At 49.3% G+C, this 19,581-nt stretch overlaps 2 protein-coding genes across 3 annotated transcripts in view; one reads left to right on the forward strand and one right to left on the reverse strand.

The window, feature by feature from the left end:
* Window positions 1-5,260: 5,260 nt before the first annotated feature.
* The window catches only part of LOC146859586 (mitochondrial carrier homolog 2-like), a 201,421-nt gene continuing 187,100 nt past the window's right edge, over window positions 5,261-19,581 (forward strand). Inside the window, exon 1 of one of the 2 annotated variants that reach the window (XM_085646523.1) lies at window positions 5,261-5,444. In XM_085646523.1, coding sequence (XP_085502649.1) covers window positions 5,358-5,444 — 87 coding nt within the window. In that variant the 5' untranslated portion in view covers window positions 5,261-5,357. The remainder of the gene's footprint in view (window positions 5,445-19,581) is intronic. The other variant, XM_085646522.1, reaches the window with a different exon arrangement.
* On the reverse strand, window positions 11,898-13,331 carry LOC146859587 (phospholipase A2 crotoxin basic subunit CBb-like). The gene has a single exon (XM_085646267.1). It carries the CDS (start codon window positions 12,540-12,542, stop codon window positions 11,964-11,966), a length of 579 nt encoding a protein of 192 aa, XP_085502393.1. The 5' UTR covers window positions 12,543-13,331; the 3' UTR covers window positions 11,898-11,963.

Consider the following 19,581-nt stretch of genomic DNA (forward strand, 5'->3'; position numbering starts at 1 on the left):
ATAGGTCTGGAGCCCTTTGATGTCCGGACCTTTGCGTCCGGGGGGGCAGAGAGGCCGGGTTGGGAGCGGCCAGATGCCCAGCAGGAGAGGCGCCAGGCCCCAGAGAGCTGTGGGGCGAGCGCACCTAGGTGTGGGAGGACGGTTGGGGGTCCCATCGATACTGCCCTCCGCCGGGAGGGGGGAAGTGTGCACGTGGTATCCCCCTGGCCAGGGTTGGCGCCTCGATGTCGGCCTTGCTGGGACCGAGGCCGGGTGGAACGGGGTCACGTAGGCGGTTGCGTAGAGTCACGTACAATCCAAAATGGAGGAGCCCCGAGGTGCAGGGGACCTCGTGCGGCTTAGCAAGGGGGAACAGGACCACGCCACGAGGCCGGCTCCAAGAAGAGCTCAGCGAGTGCTCGCTCACACTCAATCACAGTGCCTTCTCACTCACAGTCAGCGTTAAGTCACACTCAGTGCTCGTTTACACTCGGAGCTCAGTCACAGTCAGTGCTCGGTCACACTCACTGCTCACTCAAGTCAGCGCTCAGTCACACTCAGTAATCAATCAGTGCTCATCACACTCAGTGCTGGCTCACACTCAATACTTAGTCAAACTCAGTGCTCAGTCAGGCTCAGTAGTCGCTTACACTCACTACTGACTCACAGTCAGCGCTCAGTCAGACTCGGTGCTCAGTCACACTCAGAGATCAGTCACACCCAGTGCTCACTTGTAGGAAAGTGGGTTTCTAGTGCAAGAACCCCCCCCCCTTTTTTGCCAGACTACTTATGCACTTTTTCTTGGTGTGCCCTGGGTCCCTGCCATTCAGGTTCCCAGGGCCTGTGTTCTTTCTCCAAAAACAAACCCAATTGGCATCTCTGGCGACATATCAGCCCCTGGTAAATAGTACCACAGGTACCCAGGGCACTGTGACCAAAGAAGGCCTCTAAGGGCTGCAGCACTTATTGTGCCACCCTCAGAGGCCCTGTACCCTGACACTCACACAATGCCTTTGCAGACTGAGTGCCTTGGTGCAGAACAAAGTGAAGAGTCGACATGGCAAACATCCGTGTGCCATGCCCACAAACCACTGCCCTGGCATACATCAGTCACCCCTCTACCTGGATGCCCTATGCCAGTGGTGAGGGTACAGGTGCATGAGCCCTGTAGCCCTACAGTGCCCAAGTCCATTCCTGGGCACTGTAAGTGCAGTGCTGCCATTAAGAGTATATGGTGCTGGGAGTTTGTCATTACGAACTCCACAGCACCATGAGGGCTACACTGAAGACTGGGAAGTTTGGTATCAAACTTCTCAGCACATTAAACCCACACTAATGCCAGTGTGGGATTTAATGTAAAATGCACAACAGAGGGAATCTAAGAGATGCCCTGTGAAATTCGACCAACTACTAGTGACCTGACTGAGGGGCTGCTTAGGCTGCCACCACCAGACATGTTTCTGGACCCCTGGGTCGAGAGCTCGCTGCTCTCGGGGGCCTGAAACAATGCACATCCTGGGACGAGGTGCCAAGCCTCCTCCCCAAGGATGGGCAGCGTTCATGAAGGAGAGACTTCAAAGGCCTGCCGCCTTTGTGAGCCTCTCCAGACCATTTGCTGATCTCAGCAACTGATCCCCACTGGTTCTACCCCCCACTTTGGGCAGGAGAACCGGCAGGAAAAACAAGTGAGGAAAAGAGGTGTGCCCACCTCTGCCAACTCCACCCCTCAGGTGGAGGAGGCCAGGTGAAGCACAACCTCGAGTCACCGCCATCTTGAGGATGGGGGGACTCAGCCAACCAGGCACAGGCTCCTGCCCCCCTCCCACTGGAGAGTGGCAGAATAGGGGGTGTACCCACCCCAGGGAAGGGACCCATTGGTCCCTGCTCTTTACCTACCTGTAATGCCCCTAAATTTAGTATTTAGGGGGCACCCTGAACCTTCCTTCATCAGATCCAGCAACCACAAGAAAATGAAGAGAAGAAGAATCACGAGACGCCGTGCAGAGCTAACAAGAGGACGACGCCCACTGACTTGGCTCCAGCCCTACAGGCCTGTCTTCCCTCGAACCTGCTCCTGCAAAACCCCGGCATGTCCAGCGGACAGCAACCTCAAAAACCCCGGAGGACCTGCCTGCCTACACTTTCCAAGCTGTTTCTCCCATGAACACCGGACGTGTTTGAACTGCAGCTTCTGGTGCCAGCCAGGAACCGTGAATCCCGCACACTCTGCACCCGCCGAATCCGGCCCGAGCTCAAGTGCACAAATACCAAGAGGAGGTCCCCCGGGGATCCTGACCCGAGATCCGGCGACCCCTGACCTGCCTCAAGCCTCCTGACGATGCCTGCAGCCTCAATACAGAGGACCCTCCCTACTGCGACCAGAGCGGGTAAGAAAATCCGACGTGCCAAGGCACCTCTGCACCTGACGCCCCACAGCCTTGTGTGCCCAACCCAGCGGTGCCTAACCAACCCTCCGCATCCCAACTTACCCCTCGAAGTGGTGGTCGCTCCTGGAAGATCCTCGTCCACGAGCCTGCAGTGTTTCTTTGTCCCGGAGAATCTCCATTGAAATCAACAGGACACCCGACCTCAAAACAGCACCCTGCACCCAGCCGCTGAGGGTGTCCCTTCTGTTCTAACTTGGTCTCCAACTTTCCCTGAGCTAAACCCTAGGAGCTTGGCTCCCACAACCCCGTGGCCTGCTTGTCAGCAGTCACCAACCAGTGCCCCCCTATCTGCCATAGGATAACATTGGGCCTCAACACTCTGCACCCGGCTGCCCTAGTGCCACTGGGGGTGCAACAACAGTGCATCACTGACCCTGGGAGACCCCTGAGTCTAACCCCAGGACCATAACTCAAAATACTGATTACTTACCTCGAAATTGATAACCTGTTTTTCCTCACAGAATAACATTGACACTTTTCCTCCCAAAAAGTTTCTAAGTGTCGACTTTTGAAAACTACGAATATTCCTTAAAAATCACACAAATAACCAAAACGCATTTTCTCAGCTGTTTTCAGGAAATGTCCCAGTGCTGAATCTATGTATCGAGCACTGAGTAAGAAAGGTAACGTTAAATTAACTTACCGGTAAAGTGAATTTCCTCCCATAGGATAACATTGGTGATTCTATGTGAAAAAGTTTCTAAGTGTCAACTTTTGAAATACAATAATATTCTTTAAAATTGTACCTCTAACTAAAACGCATTTACTCAACTGTTTTCAGGAAATGCCCCGGTGCTGAATCTAGGATCCAGCACTGTGTTAGTAAAAGTAATCCGAAAAGGAATTTAATTGCATTTTTACTGAAAAAGCCTATTGATTCCTAAGTAATGAGTCTACTAAGTTTGTTCATTGCATTGCAACCCCTGTAAATTCGAATTGGTACAAAGTCCTACTGTATTTTGAAAGTATTCAACAACAGCATCTTGTAGATGAAAAGTTTTTATATGCTTACCTGTACCAGGCTTTCTTGGTTCTAGAAATAAAACAACAGTATATTTTTTATACAAAAACAATTGGCCTAGAGTTCAGTTCTTGAGTGTCTGAATTCATTTGCTGACTGAGTGGGTACATCAAATGCTTAACACTGTCCTCTGATACTGCCTTACTGCTCGACCAAGCTACCACTTTAGAGAGTAAGGTTCTATCTAACTTTAACCTCTGCCAAACCTCTGGAGACCCTTGGACTCTATACACACTGTACTTCACTTCGGTGCAGTATATATAGAGCCAGTTTCTTACATCGCTTACAATCAAAGCTTAGTCAAACTCAGAGGTCAGTCACACTCAGTGCTCAATCATACTCAGGGCCCATTCACAGTCAGAGCTCAGTCACACTCAGGGATCAGTCACACTCGGTGCTCGCTTACACTCATTGCTTAGTCAAACTCAGAGGTCAGTCACACTCAGTGCTCAGTCAGAGGTCAGCCACACTCATTGCTCAATCATACTCAGTGCTCGCTCACACTCAATGCTTAGTCAAACTCAGTGCTCAGTCACGCTCAGTGCTCGCTCACGCTTAATACTTAGTCTAACTCAGAGCTCAGTCACACTCGGAGCTCAGTCACACTCAGTGCTCAGTCACACTCAGTGCTCACTCAAGTCAGCGCTCAGTCACACTCAGTAATCAATCAGTGCTCATCACACTTAGTGCTCGCTCACACTCAATACTTAGTCAAACTCAGTGCTCAGTCACGCTCAGTGCTCGCTTACACTCACTACTCACTCACAGTCAGCGCTCAGTCACACTCAGTGCTCAGTCAAACTCAAAGATCAGTCACACCCAGTGCTCGCTTACAATCAAAGCTTAGTCAAACTCAGAGGTCAGTCACACTCAGTGCTCAATCATATTTAGAGCTCATTCACACTCGGAGCTTAGTCACACTCAGTGCTCGCTCACACTCAATGCTTAGTCAAACTCAGTGCTCAGTCATGCTCAGTGCTCGCTTACACTCACTACTCACAGTCAGCGCTCAGTCACACTCAGTGCTCAGTCACACACTCAGTGCTCGCTCACACTCAATGCTTAATCAAACTCAGTGCTCAGTCATGCTCAGTGCTCGCTTACACTCAATGCTTAGTCAAACTCAGTACTCAGTCACACTCAGTGCTCGCTCACACTTAATACTTAGTCAAACTCAGAGCACAGTCACACTCGGAGCTCAGTCACAGTCAGTGCTCGGTCACACTCACTGCTCACTCAGTCAGCGGTCAGTCACACTCAGTGTTCTGTCACACTCGGAGATCAGTCACACTCGGTGCTTGCTTACACTCATTGCTTAGTCAAACTCAGAGGTCAGTCACACTCAGTGCTTAGTCAGAGGTCAGTCACACTCAGTGCTCAGTCATGCTCAGTGCTCGCTTACACTCACTACTCACAGTCAGCACTCAGTCGCACTCAGTGCTCAATCATACTGAGTGCTCATTCACAGTCTGAGCTCAGTCACACTCAGTGCACGCCCCCCCCCCCTCAGTGCTCAGTCATGCTCAGTGCTCGCTCACACTTAATACTTAGTCAAACTCGGAGCTCACTCACACTCACTCTCAGTCAGCGCTCAGTCACACTCAGTGCACCCCCCCTCGAGCTCAGTCACTAGCGCTTACCCTCAGGACAGCCTCCACTCCAACCTGCAGGAGTCACTTGGACGCGGTATCCAGGCAACGACGCACTGTCAAGACGCGTCATGACGTCATATGACAAGGCGCGCTCCTTCAGCGCAGCCTGTGAGACGTCACGACGGCATGCTGTGGGGCAAAGCTGATGGGAAGCCCTTCCTCGCATGTGAGGCCGCGTTGACGTCATGACGCTGCGCCGGGCGGGTCAGACGCTCTCCTTCAGACTCTGACCCCGTCACGTGACCTGTCAGATCCAAGATGGCGGACACGTTCAGCCAGGTGCTGCTGGGCTCCGGCCTCACCGTGCTCTCGCACCCGCTCATGTACGTCAAGGTGCTCGTGCAGGTGAGAGCCGGGGCTGGCCCACCCCCCTTGTACTACAGGTGGGGCGGGGAATACCGCCCGGGAGGGGGCAGCAGGAGGGAGGGCAGGCTTGGAGTACCGGGAGGGCAGGCTGTCCCACCCCCCTGTCCTGCAGGTGGAGCTGGGTGCACCGGGGAGGGGGCAGCGGAGTCACCCCCTGGCAGGTGTGTCGTGTCCCAGGCCTCAGTGTCTTCAGACTGTCCAGGCCGCTCTCCCGCGGAGGCGCCCGTCCTCAGTGAGTCCTTCATTAACTGATGGCGCCGCCCTCGGTGGCCGTCGGCTGCCGGGCTCTCTGCCTCAAGGGCCCCCTCTCTTCCAGGCGCTGCTGGAGGCAGTAACGTGGATTCACATCTGTGCTCGGGGCCTGGATACATAACGATAGCACCGGTTACGGGGGAGACATCACTCCTACGATGAGCTCATGGGGAATAACATGCAGAATCCGGTGTTTAACGCATCCGACGAGTATTGGAGACTTTATAACCCTAAAAACTCACAATCCCAACTCATGTGCATGGGTGGGAACACTACAGGGAGCTCTCATGCAGCCAGTGAGCATCGCACAGTTTGGTAAAGTGCGGATGAAGGGACTGACCAAGGTTTTCTGGTTTCATATTCTGCCACTGCTTTGTCTTTACTTCTTGCTGTGTAAAGTGTGTGTGGGTGGCAGGCAGAATCCATGTGAAAGTTTAGCTCGCTTTGAGCTTATGAGTCGAAAAAGACCTCAAGCTGAGCCATACAGCTGCCTAAAACCTTTGGTGGGCTGACAACCTCTGTGCAGGTATGACTTGAGCTGTCCTAATGGGGGAATAGTTGGGGGCGAAGCCTGTAGACCTGGATGTCAACTGCTAACCTCTGCAAATACCCACAGCAGCCTGTGCCGTGGATCTGTGCATCCCTTTTGTTTTTAGGCCTAGCATATCTGTAACATCTTCTGATGACACCAGCACAACATTGTTGGGGACTATAAAAACAATAGCCCCATCGCTGCAAGCTCAGGGGCGGGAGAAACAATAACACTGAAAGTGTGGGACATGGAATATATAAGGCACAGGAGGAGACTGTTTTTATAGGAACACGCTACCAGTAAATATTCTGTGTATATTTGTGCGTGACTGTTTGCAAAGGAAGTTACTTGCCTTTGATAGGTTGCTTGGTACCCTGCACCCTCCCAAAGTAGTATCTTGACTAGAGAGGCAAGTTTGGTCCTGTCATAAACACTGTTGCCAACTCCACTGCGCCACCCAGCTCCAATTACAGTGAGTCAGGACTGTGCCGGAAGTTTAATGCAGATTGCTGCAGAGAAGCATGCATGCCGTAATATTTGGAAATATTTTTTTAAAAAAATATGCCTATTAGTGAAGCAAAAGGTTACTCAGATATAAGCTAGAACAGGGTTTCCCAAAATGTGGGCCACAACCCACTGATGGGCCGCTAGCCAATTTCGGGTGGGTCGCAAAAGTATAAGCAATAAATAAACTAGCATTAAAATGCAATAGGTCTTGCCTTTCATTAAGTTAAAGCCATTTGCTTTGCTATACAATACTATTAGCAAAGCAAGTGGCTTTAACTTAATCAAAGTCGAGACCTATTGCATTTTCAATGCTTGTTCTTTCTCGTTCTCATATGTGTTTTTTACTTCAGTTTGTAATTGTCTATTGTCGTAATGGATTTTTTTCGCAGACGGTTCCTTGAAAGTTGATGCTCATAACGGAAAAAATACGAGCGTTTTTTCTTTCAAATCTGTCATACTCAAAATCAAACAGTCCGTTTTTTGCTCCAACGCATGGCCCTCGTTTAGGATCATCTTGGCGCGCTATGGGGCTCAGACCCCATCGTATACCACTTCCCCTGAGGAATGGGAAACGTACTGGGCTCAAGGCCTGCCCTTACCCTCCGCTGGCAGGACGAGGCCTTTTTAAGGCAGGCGCCATTTCCAGCACTGGGAACTCACAACACTGCATTCCCAGGGCTGGCATCACTGCAGCTCTTAAAGGGCCCGGCAGCAGCAATGGAGCTGGGGGGCAGCTGAGGGCACAGGCACCAGTCTGAAAACTTCAATCTCCTGCAGCAAATGACTGAAACCTCTCCGCCCACAGCAGGCTGCATTAACGCTGCATTTATGTCAAATGGTCATATGACATATTTCAGACAGTCTTAGACTTTCAGTGATGAGCGCTGAGCATGATGGGACTGTATTCATCAGTCCATTTCCTTGAACCATTAAGATGGCAAGTAGTGCTACGAAGTAGCGCTATGCAAATCAATAAAATAAATAAATCTACTGCAGCCAAGAGACATTTCCTCATATGGCCCTCTCCCACCAATCACGACATCCCCTGAACTGTGCGACTTTCCCTGTAGTGCCCTGAGGCAGATTTAAGTGGCTGCGTCAGTTCGTTAATGTCTTTCTCTGCGTGTTCAAGTGGCGCCATTTCTTGTTGCTGCGTGTTCCCGTCTTCGTCACAGTTGGCGCTTCTTAGCCCGCTCCATTTAAAGTGTTTTCCATTGTATTTAATTTGTTTGTGTTACCGATCCTTTGATTATTTTTGCTCCTTTGATTTATTTGCACTTTTTTCGCAGAGAAAATGAGCTCTGAACCTGTGGGGACTGCTTGGCCGTGTCAGCTGAGTGAGTGAGCCGGCAGCCATAGGGGTGTTTTCTGTTTTCAGCTGCAAGCCGCCATGTGCGCGCCTGTGTGTGGACATCATATGCAAAGAGTTGCCATGACAATGGCAAGCTTAGCACAAGATGGTATCGGACTGTCCACAGTCCGTAGGGGCACGCACATGCTGTCTGCATTGGACAGATGGCGAGAGCAGCCATCTTTGTCCATGCAAGCGCGTGCATGCAAGCGTTGGGGAGAATCGATTCCAAAAGGTCTCTCTGACGAGAGTAGCACATGCGCTGCTTTTCGACAGGCGAGACCTAAAAAGCCTTTGAAATTTGTCTTGTCACATTTGCTGCTTCAAACACCGAGGTCAAATGTCAGTGTCTTCTGACAAATTAATGCCAATTTATTTAATATGGAGATTTGTGTTTACAAACTCCTCTTGCTTTGCGGTTAGAGAAAAAAAAAACAATTTTGTTGGGGTACCGCAGGAGTGAAAGGAAAGGCTGTAGGATGTCACTTTTTTGGTAATACAACACAATCTAGATGCATGTTAACTGTGAACTATACACACGTTTATTTAAGCAGTTAGTAAAGCAAAAATGTATCACACTTATTTTGTAATTCTGAAATGTGATTGAAACAAAGATTTTAATAGGATCAAAACAAATAAAGACGCACAAATGATAAATATTCACTGAAATCCGATTTCCACAAATTTGTGTACAATATTGTTTTATCTGTAAAACTGTGTCTGTGCAGATTATATCTAACATTCCTAGATCCTTTGTGCCAGAGCCTTTGCTGTAACCGCAACTCTCCTATTCCTAGTGCCAGAACCTACCCTATTCTCACATCCCTCCCAATCCCAGATCCCCCATGCCAGAACCTACTCTATTCTCACATCCTTCCCAATCCCAGATCCCCCATGCCAGAACCTACCCTATTCTCACACTTCTCCCATATCCCCCATGCCAGAACCTACCCTATTATCACATCCCTCCCAACCCCAGATCCCCCATGCCAGAACCTACCCTATTCTCACATCCCTCCCAATCCCAGATCACCCATGCCAGAACCTATCCTATTCTCACACCTCTCCCAATCCCAGATCCACCATGCCAGAACCTATCCTCACATCCCTCCCAATCCCACATGCCAGTACCTACCCTATTCTCACATCCCTCCCAATCCCAGATCCCTCATGCCAGAACCTACCCTATTCTCACATCCCTCCCAGATCCCTCATGCCAGAACCTACCCTATTCTCACATCCCTCCCAATCCCAGATCCCTCATGCCAGAACCTACCATATTCTCACACCCCTCCCAATCCCAGATCCCTCATGCCAGAACCTACCCTATTCTCACATCCCTCCCAATCCCAGATCCCTCCTGCCAGAACCTACCCTATTCTCACATCCCTCCCAATCCCATATACCCCATGCCAGAACCTATCCTATTCTCACACCCCTCCCAATCCCAGATCCCCCATGCCAGAGCCTATCCTATTCTCACACCCCTCCCAATCCCAAATCCCCCATGCCAGAACCTACCCTATTCTCACATCCCTCCCAATCCCAGATCCCTCATGCCAGAACCTACCCTTTTCTCACATCTCTCCCAATCCCATATCCCCCATGCCAGAACCTACCCTATTCTCACATCCCTCCCAATGCCATATCACTCATGTCAGAACCTACCCTATTCTCACATCCCTCCCAATCCCCTATCACTCATGTCAGAACCTACCCTATTCTCACATCCCTCCCTTTCCTGGATTTCGCTTGCCAGAGAGCCTGTGATACTTCCACATGCCTCCCTTCCATTGCTTGATTTTTATGCCGTAACCTAGGCTATTCCCACCACTCGTCCAAACCTGGATAGCGCAAGTTAGAGCATGTACTATTTCTACCCTCTCACGTTCCTAAAACCCCCATGCCAGAACTTAGGTTATTCCCACATCCTTCAACTTCACCAGTCCATCAAGGGTGTTTCTAGTTATTGCATGCCTCCCATCACCTGCAAAGAGGACGCCGCCCTGTTCGGAAGTGTCATCACCTTGCTCTTGGCTTTGACTGAGCGTTATACTGACCTCATATTTCTCAAGGTCCCTGGGTACAATATGGCTGTCTGTGTGAAAAGATCTATTTCCTCCTTCTTGAAGCTCTTTTGTTGTAGTTTAAAATGTGAACCATGTGGATGTTGCAATTGGTTTGCGCCTCCACAGCGCTCAGTCTCAGAAAGGCGAACCATATCTAGTCTCAGAACACGGCCTATGTGTAGAAGTAGTAGTCCAAGTGTATGTACTTGGAGCCCTTTGTGCAGCTCTTGTCTGACCAGCGGTTGGTACTCCTGCTTGCTCTGTGCCCAGGCTTTGGCTGAGAATCTGTGCTGTGATGTTGACCCGAACCCTTGTCTGGCACAGAGAGCCTAGTTCTCTGTTTGTCTGAAGGGGGTGGCGGGTTGGGATCTTCTGTGGCCAGCTTTTGGCTGAGATATGGTCAGTATCCTTGTTACGATTCTGGTGTCCAGTCTTTATCTGGGAGATGAAGCCCAGTGCTCTGTTACTTAGAGAGATGGTTGGTATCAGTAGTTGGGCTGTGCCCAGCCTCCAGCTGAGACACTATCAGTATCTGTCTGTGTTCTGATGATGATGTCTGGGGGATGGATCCCAGTGCTTTGTTTTTGTCTGAGAGATGGTCAGCGTCTGTGCTCTGGTGATGGTGTCTGGGGGATGGATCCCAGTGCTTTGTTTTTGTCTGAGAGATGGTCAGCGTCTGTGCTCTGGTGATGGTGTCTGGGGGTTGCATCCCAGTGCTTTGTTTTTGTCTGAGAGATGGTCGGTGTCTGTGCTCTGATGATGGTGTCTGGGGGTTGCATTCCAGTGCTTTGTTTTTGTCTGAGAGATGGTCAGTGTCTGTGCTCTGATGATGGTGTCTGGGGGTTGCGTCCCAGTGCTCTCTCTATCTGAAATGGTTCATATACGCTTGAAGCCCACTCGCTGTCGGTCAGTGTCTGTACTTAGATGACGTTGTCTGGGGGACGGAGCCCAGTGCTCTGTCTGCCTGAGATGGTCAGTATCCACTTGCAGCCCAGTCAGTCACTGTCAGCCGGATGTTCAGTATCTTTCAGTTTGTGCCCATGCATTGATTGGTAGACTAATTGTGTGCTCAGCCTCTGAAAGGGGTCTGAACAGATGACTGTTTGGTCAGTATCTGCTCCTCACACAGTCTTTGCTGGAGTAACACTCCATGTCTGTTTGGAGTGCAGTACCTAATATTTATGCGAGAGATGGTCGGCATCTACTGTGCGCCTGAGTCTTAAAAAAGCCATTTCTGTTTTCTCCGAGCTCAGCCATCCCTTTAGAATGATTCTGTATCTGCTGAGTGCAGTGCCAAGCTTGTGAGAGGTGTATGGCATTCATGCTTGGAGGCCAGTTCCCAGCCTTGGGCAAGGTTCAACTGTTGAGATCTGTACGTGGCGCCACACATCAACCCTCTGTGCAGTATCCATATGAACTTTTTAAAAGCTTTGACATTTCCGTCCTGTTTTTCAGCTTGAGACCATGTCCGTTAGAGAGGCGCTCGCTCAGTACCTGTACTTGCGGTCCATTGCTGATGCTTTGTTTGTATGAACCTTTTTTAATGGGAGTCCGAGTGTCTCTGTTTTTAAAGTCTGTTCGAAGCCTTTATTATGTAGAGACAGTTGCAGCCGTCTTCTGAATCATGTAGGGACTTTCTCTGTGCTTGGAGCTCCTGGATAAGTTGAGAAAAACCAGTCACTGTGTGTGGTAGAGGTTCGGCTCCTCATGCTTCCAAGCTTTTGTTCAAGTTTGTGGGACTTTATGATGACACAAAAACATGTCAACTTGTCTAACATCCACTCGTTTCATTTTTCTGGTGGCTGGTCTTGAGGCTGTGATTGATTCTGAGATATTGAATTAGTCCGTGGCCAGCTTAGAATCTCTGACCGATTTGGAAAGTTATCTGGGCAGGTGCTCTTTGGTCCTGGGCACAGCTGTTGCTTGTCATAGAAGAAATGTGCCGTGTTGGGCTTTGCTTTCATCAGACACTCTGCAAACTGTTTATCGCACTCGCAGGCCATGCGGCTACACATGCCCCTTGACATGCAGTATGTCTCTGCTCCTTTGCACCTAAAGGAATAATTTTTCCACTTGACTTTGCTGTGGCACTTGAGAAAAACTCTTGAGTGGTGATAGCAGCAGTCATGGAGGAAGCAACATTGATCCACAGAATCAACAGTTGCTCCGGATCCCCCTGTCCCACAGTAACACCCATAGAGGTTAATTCCCAGCAGTGAGATCCCTAGACGATTCCGATAACACCAGAGTGTTGCTGCCATATCTAACAAGCTGCGCTTCTCCCGTGTGAGGCCGCTGCAGTGATCGGCCAACGCAGAGAGGAGGATCAAAGTTGCAAGAACCACCTCCATGTGGAAGACCTTCATGAGCTATAGTCGGTGTACCCTGCATCCACCACTTCTCCCCAACAAGGACTCTCCGCTCAGCTCTTCTGCACCATTATTGCTCTAATGCGCGCTCAGCAGTCACTGCTGTGAGGCACACCATCATGGCAGTGCTGGTTGTCTTAGGACTTCTCATTGTCGTTTTTATCTACCATGAATGGGTGAACTTTTTAGAAAGTATTTGTTGCCCTTATTCCTTCTTCATTTCTTATTTCTTTTTAAAATATAATTTTACTCTCCCTTACTTTTTGGACTTCTTGTTTGTATCGTATAGCTTGAGGACTTTTTCAGCACTTCTTTTGCCTCTGGTGCGCCTTCAACCTGTCTTGATTCTATACTGCTAGTTGCCCACTCTCTGGAAGCTTGATTTACAGTTTCTCAAATTGATCACGCTCTTTTTCCTCCTTTTCTATGCGTCACACATTTCTGCATCATTTTTATATTCAGTTGCTGTTTATTTTTTAACGTGTTTCAAGAAGCTCTGTGTAGTGGGGCTGCGGTGCCTGTATACGGTCAGCTGTCCTCGGCTCTGCAGTCACTTCCGATGAGTCTGTTTCTCTTGTTATGTTGTGAGGCTAAGGTGGATCCCTTCTCCCTTGGGTGAAATGGATGCTTCTTGCAATGTTGGTCCAGTCACTGAATCTGTGACTTATGCTTTAACTTCTTCAGAAAATGTTGTATCGACCTGATTCCTGTGCAGCACGAGCCAAGTTGTATCTAAGTCATGTTCTTCGCATCACTGCCACCATTGAGAATTCTCCCAGGGTATTGGAGCGTCCGGATACTCTCTTGTCTTCAGTATCTTTGTTGTGGAAGAACTTTTCTCATGTCTTCTTGTTTCTCAGTCAAATCAATGAAAATAGCCAGTGGGTTAGTCTCCAGAGTCTTACGTGTCGGCCTTGTTTTGTTGATTGTAGTAATAGCAGTCTTTCTCTTCTGATCTGAACTGCTCAGCTGCCAGCAGTGAAATGCACATCCCGAAGCAGGATTGACTAATCAAGAGTTAACTGGAGCGGGGGCTGGCGTGAGCCTTTTGCTCTGAGCCAGGTCTGAGCAGCTGGAAATAACATCTCTAGTGGTGAAAGCTTTTGCAACCTGTAATTACTTCCCTCAGAATAGCAGAGACTTGGTGGGGAGGTGAGGTGAGGCTAGCACAGAGCTCATGGCTGCATTTTCAGCACGGCGATGTCACCAGGACAGTTCTTATACAATCTTGTATTCTTGTGCCCAACCACTGTGTATATTTTCACGTTACACAAGACATTGCAAATATAGTCGTAGGTATGTCAGGGCCCTTCTTCAAAAAAAGTAATGATACTTGGGGAAGTTTACACTTCTACATGCCTATGGGAACTTTGACAATGTGTTCTTTCCCCTCCAGAACTATGTTGTCCAAACATCATTTTAATAGCCGGCTTTATTACCACAACTTCAAAGACCCCATCCAGTTAGCATTTATGGTATAGTTTAAGTATTTTCAGCCAGTTGCTTCTGGTGACCATAAATTTAGTGAGTTCTTATATTAAACGTGCAGTATTCATTTTAAATTCCCTTGTCGTGTTAAGATGCATGTAACTTGGGGTAGTGATTTGTGTATGTTGTGACAATAGCTGTATTTTTCTTACCTTACAAAAAAGAATGAGCTTGTCTGTAAATCCTCAAATCTGGAAAGGTGTTCCAAATTGTGTAGACAAAAACACAGAGCACTGTCTTTCTGCTGTGAAGATGTAAAAGCAGGATATTTTAACTGGGTTTGCAGGGTCCTCTTGTACACAAATGGGTTTATTGGGCACGAATGTGACCATGGAATGTTGGTCCAATGAACAAAACCGAATGGTTCCAAGTTTCATTATCAGTGTGCAAGTTCTAGTTTGCAAGGCAGTCATGACTTGTGCTCCTGGCTTTCAGTTTTACTTCATTACTATACTGCACTTAGGAATCTGTGACCCACTCATCCACTGCCTTGAAGATCAATTAGAAGAACATTTTACAATAGGTCTCGATTAGACTTATTGGGCTATAAACTTTGGGTCATCGTTGTGTCCCTTCTTATATATTGGTACGATACCATTTAACCAGGAATCTGGGCAGTTGCTTGCCATTACAATCGCTTCAAAAACTCTTGAGTATTTCAGTCCACATATGCAAGAAAAACCTCTGCGGGAATCCTATTCGGTCCTGGTGCTTTTCTTCAAGGGAGCTCCTATATTACTTTTGAGATCGTTTTGGAGAGATTGACACTTGTTGGGTGTAAGAAAGTGGCTCTGTAAATACTGTTTCCTTATAGGTACAGGGTGGACAGAGTCCACAGTCCCCAGAGGTTTGGCAGAGGCTGAAGTTAGATATAACCTTACTCTCTAAAGTGGTAGCTTGGTCGAGCAGTAAGGCAGTATCAGAGGACAGTGTAAAGCATTTGTTGCACACACTCAGTCAGCAAATGGTCTCTCACACTCGAACTAAACTCTAGGCCAATGGTTTTTGTATAAAAATATGTAGTTTTATTTTAGAACCAACAATAGGTATCAAAATCTACTGAGATGAGATTGAGATGCTTTAGATAAATACTTTTCAATAGGCAACAGACTTTTGTATATAATAGTTACAGCGGTTGCAATAGGCAACACAATTTCAAAAACAATAATACATTGAGCTCAATGGGAATTTCAAGCTAATTGCAATTAGTTACTTTAAGGATTACTTTTCTAACCACAGGACTGGATCCTGGATTCAGTCCCGGGACATTTCCTGTAAACAAATGATTAAATGCGTTTTGGTTACAGTAGTGATTTTCAAGCAATATTTTGGTATTTTAAAAGTTGACACTTCGAAAACCTTTTCTCATAGAATCACCAATGTTATCCTATGGGAGGAAATTCACTTAGCAGGTAAGTGGGGTTATGGTTACTTTTTCTAGTTCAGTTGGATCCTGGATCCAGCACTGGTGCATCTCCTGTAAACAGTTGAAAGAATGTGTTTTGGTTATACAGGCGATTTTTAACAAATATTTGTAAGTTGACAAAATCGACACTTGGAAACTTTTTCAGCAAAAACCTGGCAATGTTATCCCATGGAAGGAAATTCAAATTATAGGTAAAGTATGTTCTCGTTACTTTTGTAATCCAGTGCTGGGATCCTAGGTTCAGCACTGGGACATCTATCTAAGACAGGTAAGTAATTATGTTTTCACAGTTGATGCGATTTTTTTTTTTAAAGAATATTTGTAGTTTGCAAAAATCGACAGAAGAAATTTCACAGAAAAACAGTCAATGGTTTCCTATGGCAGAAAATTGGGTTAGCGGTAAGTATGGTTGTAATTACTTTTCAGGGTCAGTGCTGGGCACCAAGATCCAGCACTGGGATCTCTCCTGATAGCAAGTGAGTATTTTCATTTTCGTTACTCGGTTGATTTTAGGTGAATATTTTAAAGTTTAGAAACTCCACACTTTGACTGGTTTCAGTTGGAAATTCTTCTATGTTACCCTATGGTAGAAAAGAGTTATCGGCTTTTGGGTAAGTACTCGACTGGCTGAGTTAAGGTTCTGCGCATAGACTTGGGAGATAGGGGAGTGGGGGGGGGATCTCCCAGGGTCAGGTAAGTACAGTCGTTACACCCTCAGCAGCACTGGGGCAGCTAGGTGGAGAGTGAGTTAGGCCCAATGTTATCCTATGGGAGGCAGGGGCCCGTGGTTGGTGGCTGCTGGCTAGCAGGCCACGCGGCTGTGGGAGCTGGGCTCCTGGTCACTTGCTCCGGGCAAATGGGAAAGTAGAGTAGAGATTGCCCTGCCAGGGCCACTCGGGCAGCTGGGTGCTTTTGAGCCGTAGGGCGCTCAATGGATTGCATTGGAGAAGCTAAAAAATGAACAAAGGCTGCAAGCTCGGGGACAAAGATTCTTCAGGTGTGACCACCACTTCGAGAGGTAAGTTAGGTAGTTGGAGGATAGGTAGGCACCCAGGAGTTGGGCACAGGGGGCTGCAGGGCACTGGGTGCAGGGGTGCCTTTTGGTGTCGGGAAATCTTACCCTCTGCTGGTCGTGGTTGGAGGGGTCCCTGGTTCTGAGGCTGCAGGCATGTTCAGGAGCGTCGAGGTGGGTCCTTGGGTGCTGGATTCGGGGTCACAGTTGTCCGGGGGGGTATGTCCTCGGGGTCTTTGTCTACTCCAGCACAGGCCAGGCTTGGCGGGTGCAGAATGTGCAGGGTTTGCGGTTCCTGGCTTTAGCCACGGGTCAGTTACTTGCTTTGAGCAGTACCACTGCTCGTGGGAGTCCCAGTTGCTTAGAGTCACAAGGTAGCCGGTTCCTCCGAGGTTTGTGAGGTTGCTGGCCACTGGAGATGCTGGGGTTTAGCAGGAGCAGGTACGAGGGTCGACAGGCCGGTAGGGCTGGGGCCAAGGCAGTTGGTGTCTTCCTCTTGTTAGCAGCTGCACGTCAGGTCTTCTTGTTTCTTGATTTTCTTTGCTGTTTAGGTATCTGGATCTGCGGAAGGAAGGTTCAAGGTGCCACTAAATTTAGGGGCGTTACAGGTAGGTAAAGGGCAGGGACACATGGGTCCCTTCCCTGGGTGGGTACACCCCCTATCCTGCCACTCTCCTGTGGGAGGGGGGCAGGCAGGGCTCCCCATCTTCAAGATGGCGAGAGCCCAGAGATGTGCTTCACCTCGTCTCCCCCACCTGAGGGGTGGGGTTGGCAGAGGCTGGCACACCCCTTTTCCTTCCTTGGGGCTTCCAGCCAGTCTTCCTGCCAGAGGGGGGGTCAGAACCGGTAGGGGCCAGTTGCTGAGTACAGCAAGTGGCCTGGAGAAGCCCACAAAGGCAGCATGCCTTTGAAGCTTCCCCTGCCCATCCTGGGGGAGGAGACCTAGCACCTCGCCAAGGATGTGCATTGTTGCAGGCCCAGGATAGTGGATAGCTCTCTATCCAGGGGTCCAGCAACATGTCTGCTGTGTGGCAGCCTAGGCAGCCCCTCAGACAAGATGTGGATTGTAGGTTGGGTTCAGGGGGCATTTCTAAGATGCCCTCTGTCGTGTATCTTACAGTAAATCCCACACTGGCGTCAGTGTAGGTTTACTGTGCTGAGAAGTTTGATAACAAACTTCTCAGTCTTCAGTGTAACCATCATGGTGCTTTGGAGTTTGGGTTGACGACCTCCCAGCATCATATACTCTTTTTTTTTTTTTTTTTTTTTTTTTTTTTTTTTTTTTGAAAACCTTTATTGACAGTTCAACAGAGAACAAGTATGGGCCTACAACCCCCCGGGGCCGGCCGCTAATCAATCAGAGCAAAAACAGGCAAGTGTAGACACAGGCAGCACATCGGGTAGCAGAATCGTGATGCTAATACTGTGAACAGCGTAGGTAGGGCACCAGGAGAAAAAGGTTTTCGTTTTATAATGAAACGAGGCAGAAGGATCAGGTGCCAGACAATTTTCAAACAGCAATTACAGGTATGCAGAGTAATAGACGTAAACGATTTACAGCAATCTATTAGGTCAATGGCGCAAACACAAAAACATCAGGATGAGGAAGAATATCATAAGCAGTTGCGCCTGCAGTCCCCCGCCAGAACTCCCGGAGAACACCCCGGAAATTGTGGTACACATGGAGCGGCAACGAGTCATAGCAAAGGAGGCGTATCACACTGATCCCAGAAAAAGAAAAACAAAAAGAATCAGAGAAGAAAAAGGAGGCCATAGAAAAAGAGATAAAAGACAAAAGAATCCCCTCCCCCAACCCCCCACCCTGCACCTCTGCAGATGAGTACGGCCCCCCCCCCCCCCCCCAGCAGTGTGCCTGTCGCCCTGGAACCAGACCCGAAATATAGGAGAATAGGGAAAAAGAAGTAGGAAAAGAACCCCACCAGACGGGGGGGTAGAGAAAGTATTAATAAACTGGAGGAGGGCCTTCAAAACATACCCCCGGCTTCTCCCTCCCGCACGGTAAGTTTCCCCCAAAGTGAACAATAAACAGCACAAAAGCGATGTCCTCAAAGAAAGATGGGGAGCATTATGCACCTATTATGCTGTTAGCTATGCCAGGAGAGCGCGCAACCCCTGAGCCCGCCCGTCCACTAGATGGCCACCCCTGAAGGATCAGCCTTATCCCTGACCACTCTTTGGAATTCTGCCCATGCCTACCCCTCGACCCAGCACCATATCCGACGTTCCAAGGTAGAGGATTGTCCAAAAACGTCCGAGAAGCGACGCACACAGGTGGGGTGGAAGTCTCTGAGCATCAACACAGTCCGCAGCGTGGAGAAACAGGCTTCCCAGTGCTGCCCCAGGATATGCACTGCACTCAAGGTCCAGGAAGGCAGAAGCAGCCAAAGCAGACAATAGTTGCTGGAGTTGTCCCTGGGTCGCAGGAGGGCACGTACGGGACGAGGCTACCACATCCCACTCAGGTCCAATGCCACCAGGACAAATCAGGCCCTTAGCCGGACGAACACACTAGCATACTGGCCTGAGTGTCCAGCCGTGCACTAACCTCAGGGGTGGCCGCCAAAGTGTCCTCCTGTGCGCAGTGTGGGTAGTCCCTGTGTACGTGCGGACAGGCGGGCCGCCATTGCCCCAACGCCGACGCCACACCGTCTAGCTTACCCCCCAAGACCCCGACACCATGAATCAAGGAGGAGTGAAGAGCACCAAGGGCCTCGAGGAGGTCGCCGTACCCCAGCACAGCTCTCTGCGATCGCGCCGCCACACTCCCAAAAGTCGCACTCTCACAAGCCCGCTGCGACCCAGCGGACAGGATGGTAGGCTTCATCGCAACCAGATGGCCGCCAAGTATGCCCGACCCTCACCGGGGCCGGGACCCTGGGACAAGCGTCTCGATGGCCACGTCGCTGGTGACCGGGTTCCGGGGGCAGGCGAAAAGTTATCCGTTGCGTGGTCACGGGCAATAGTCGTCCCCACTACGGACCCGCTCCCGTAAAAATCCGGGGGCGGCCCGCAATGATCAGGGCAGGATACGGGCGGCGGCCGGGCAGCTCACCATCAAAGGCAGGGGCAGCCACCGGAGGATCTGAGAA

This window comes from Triturus cristatus, chromosome 3_1 (genome assembly GCF_964204655.1).
Source record: "Triturus cristatus chromosome 3_1, aTriCri1.1, whole genome shotgun sequence".
In the NCBI taxonomy this organism is placed as follows: domain Eukaryota; kingdom Metazoa; phylum Chordata; class Amphibia; order Caudata; family Salamandridae; genus Triturus; species Triturus cristatus.

Coding starts and splice junctions, on each gene's coding strand:
- LOC146859587 (XM_085646267.1), bottom strand. CDS start 12,542: ATGAAGGTCTTCCACATGGAGGTGGTTCTTGCAACTTTGATCCTCCTC.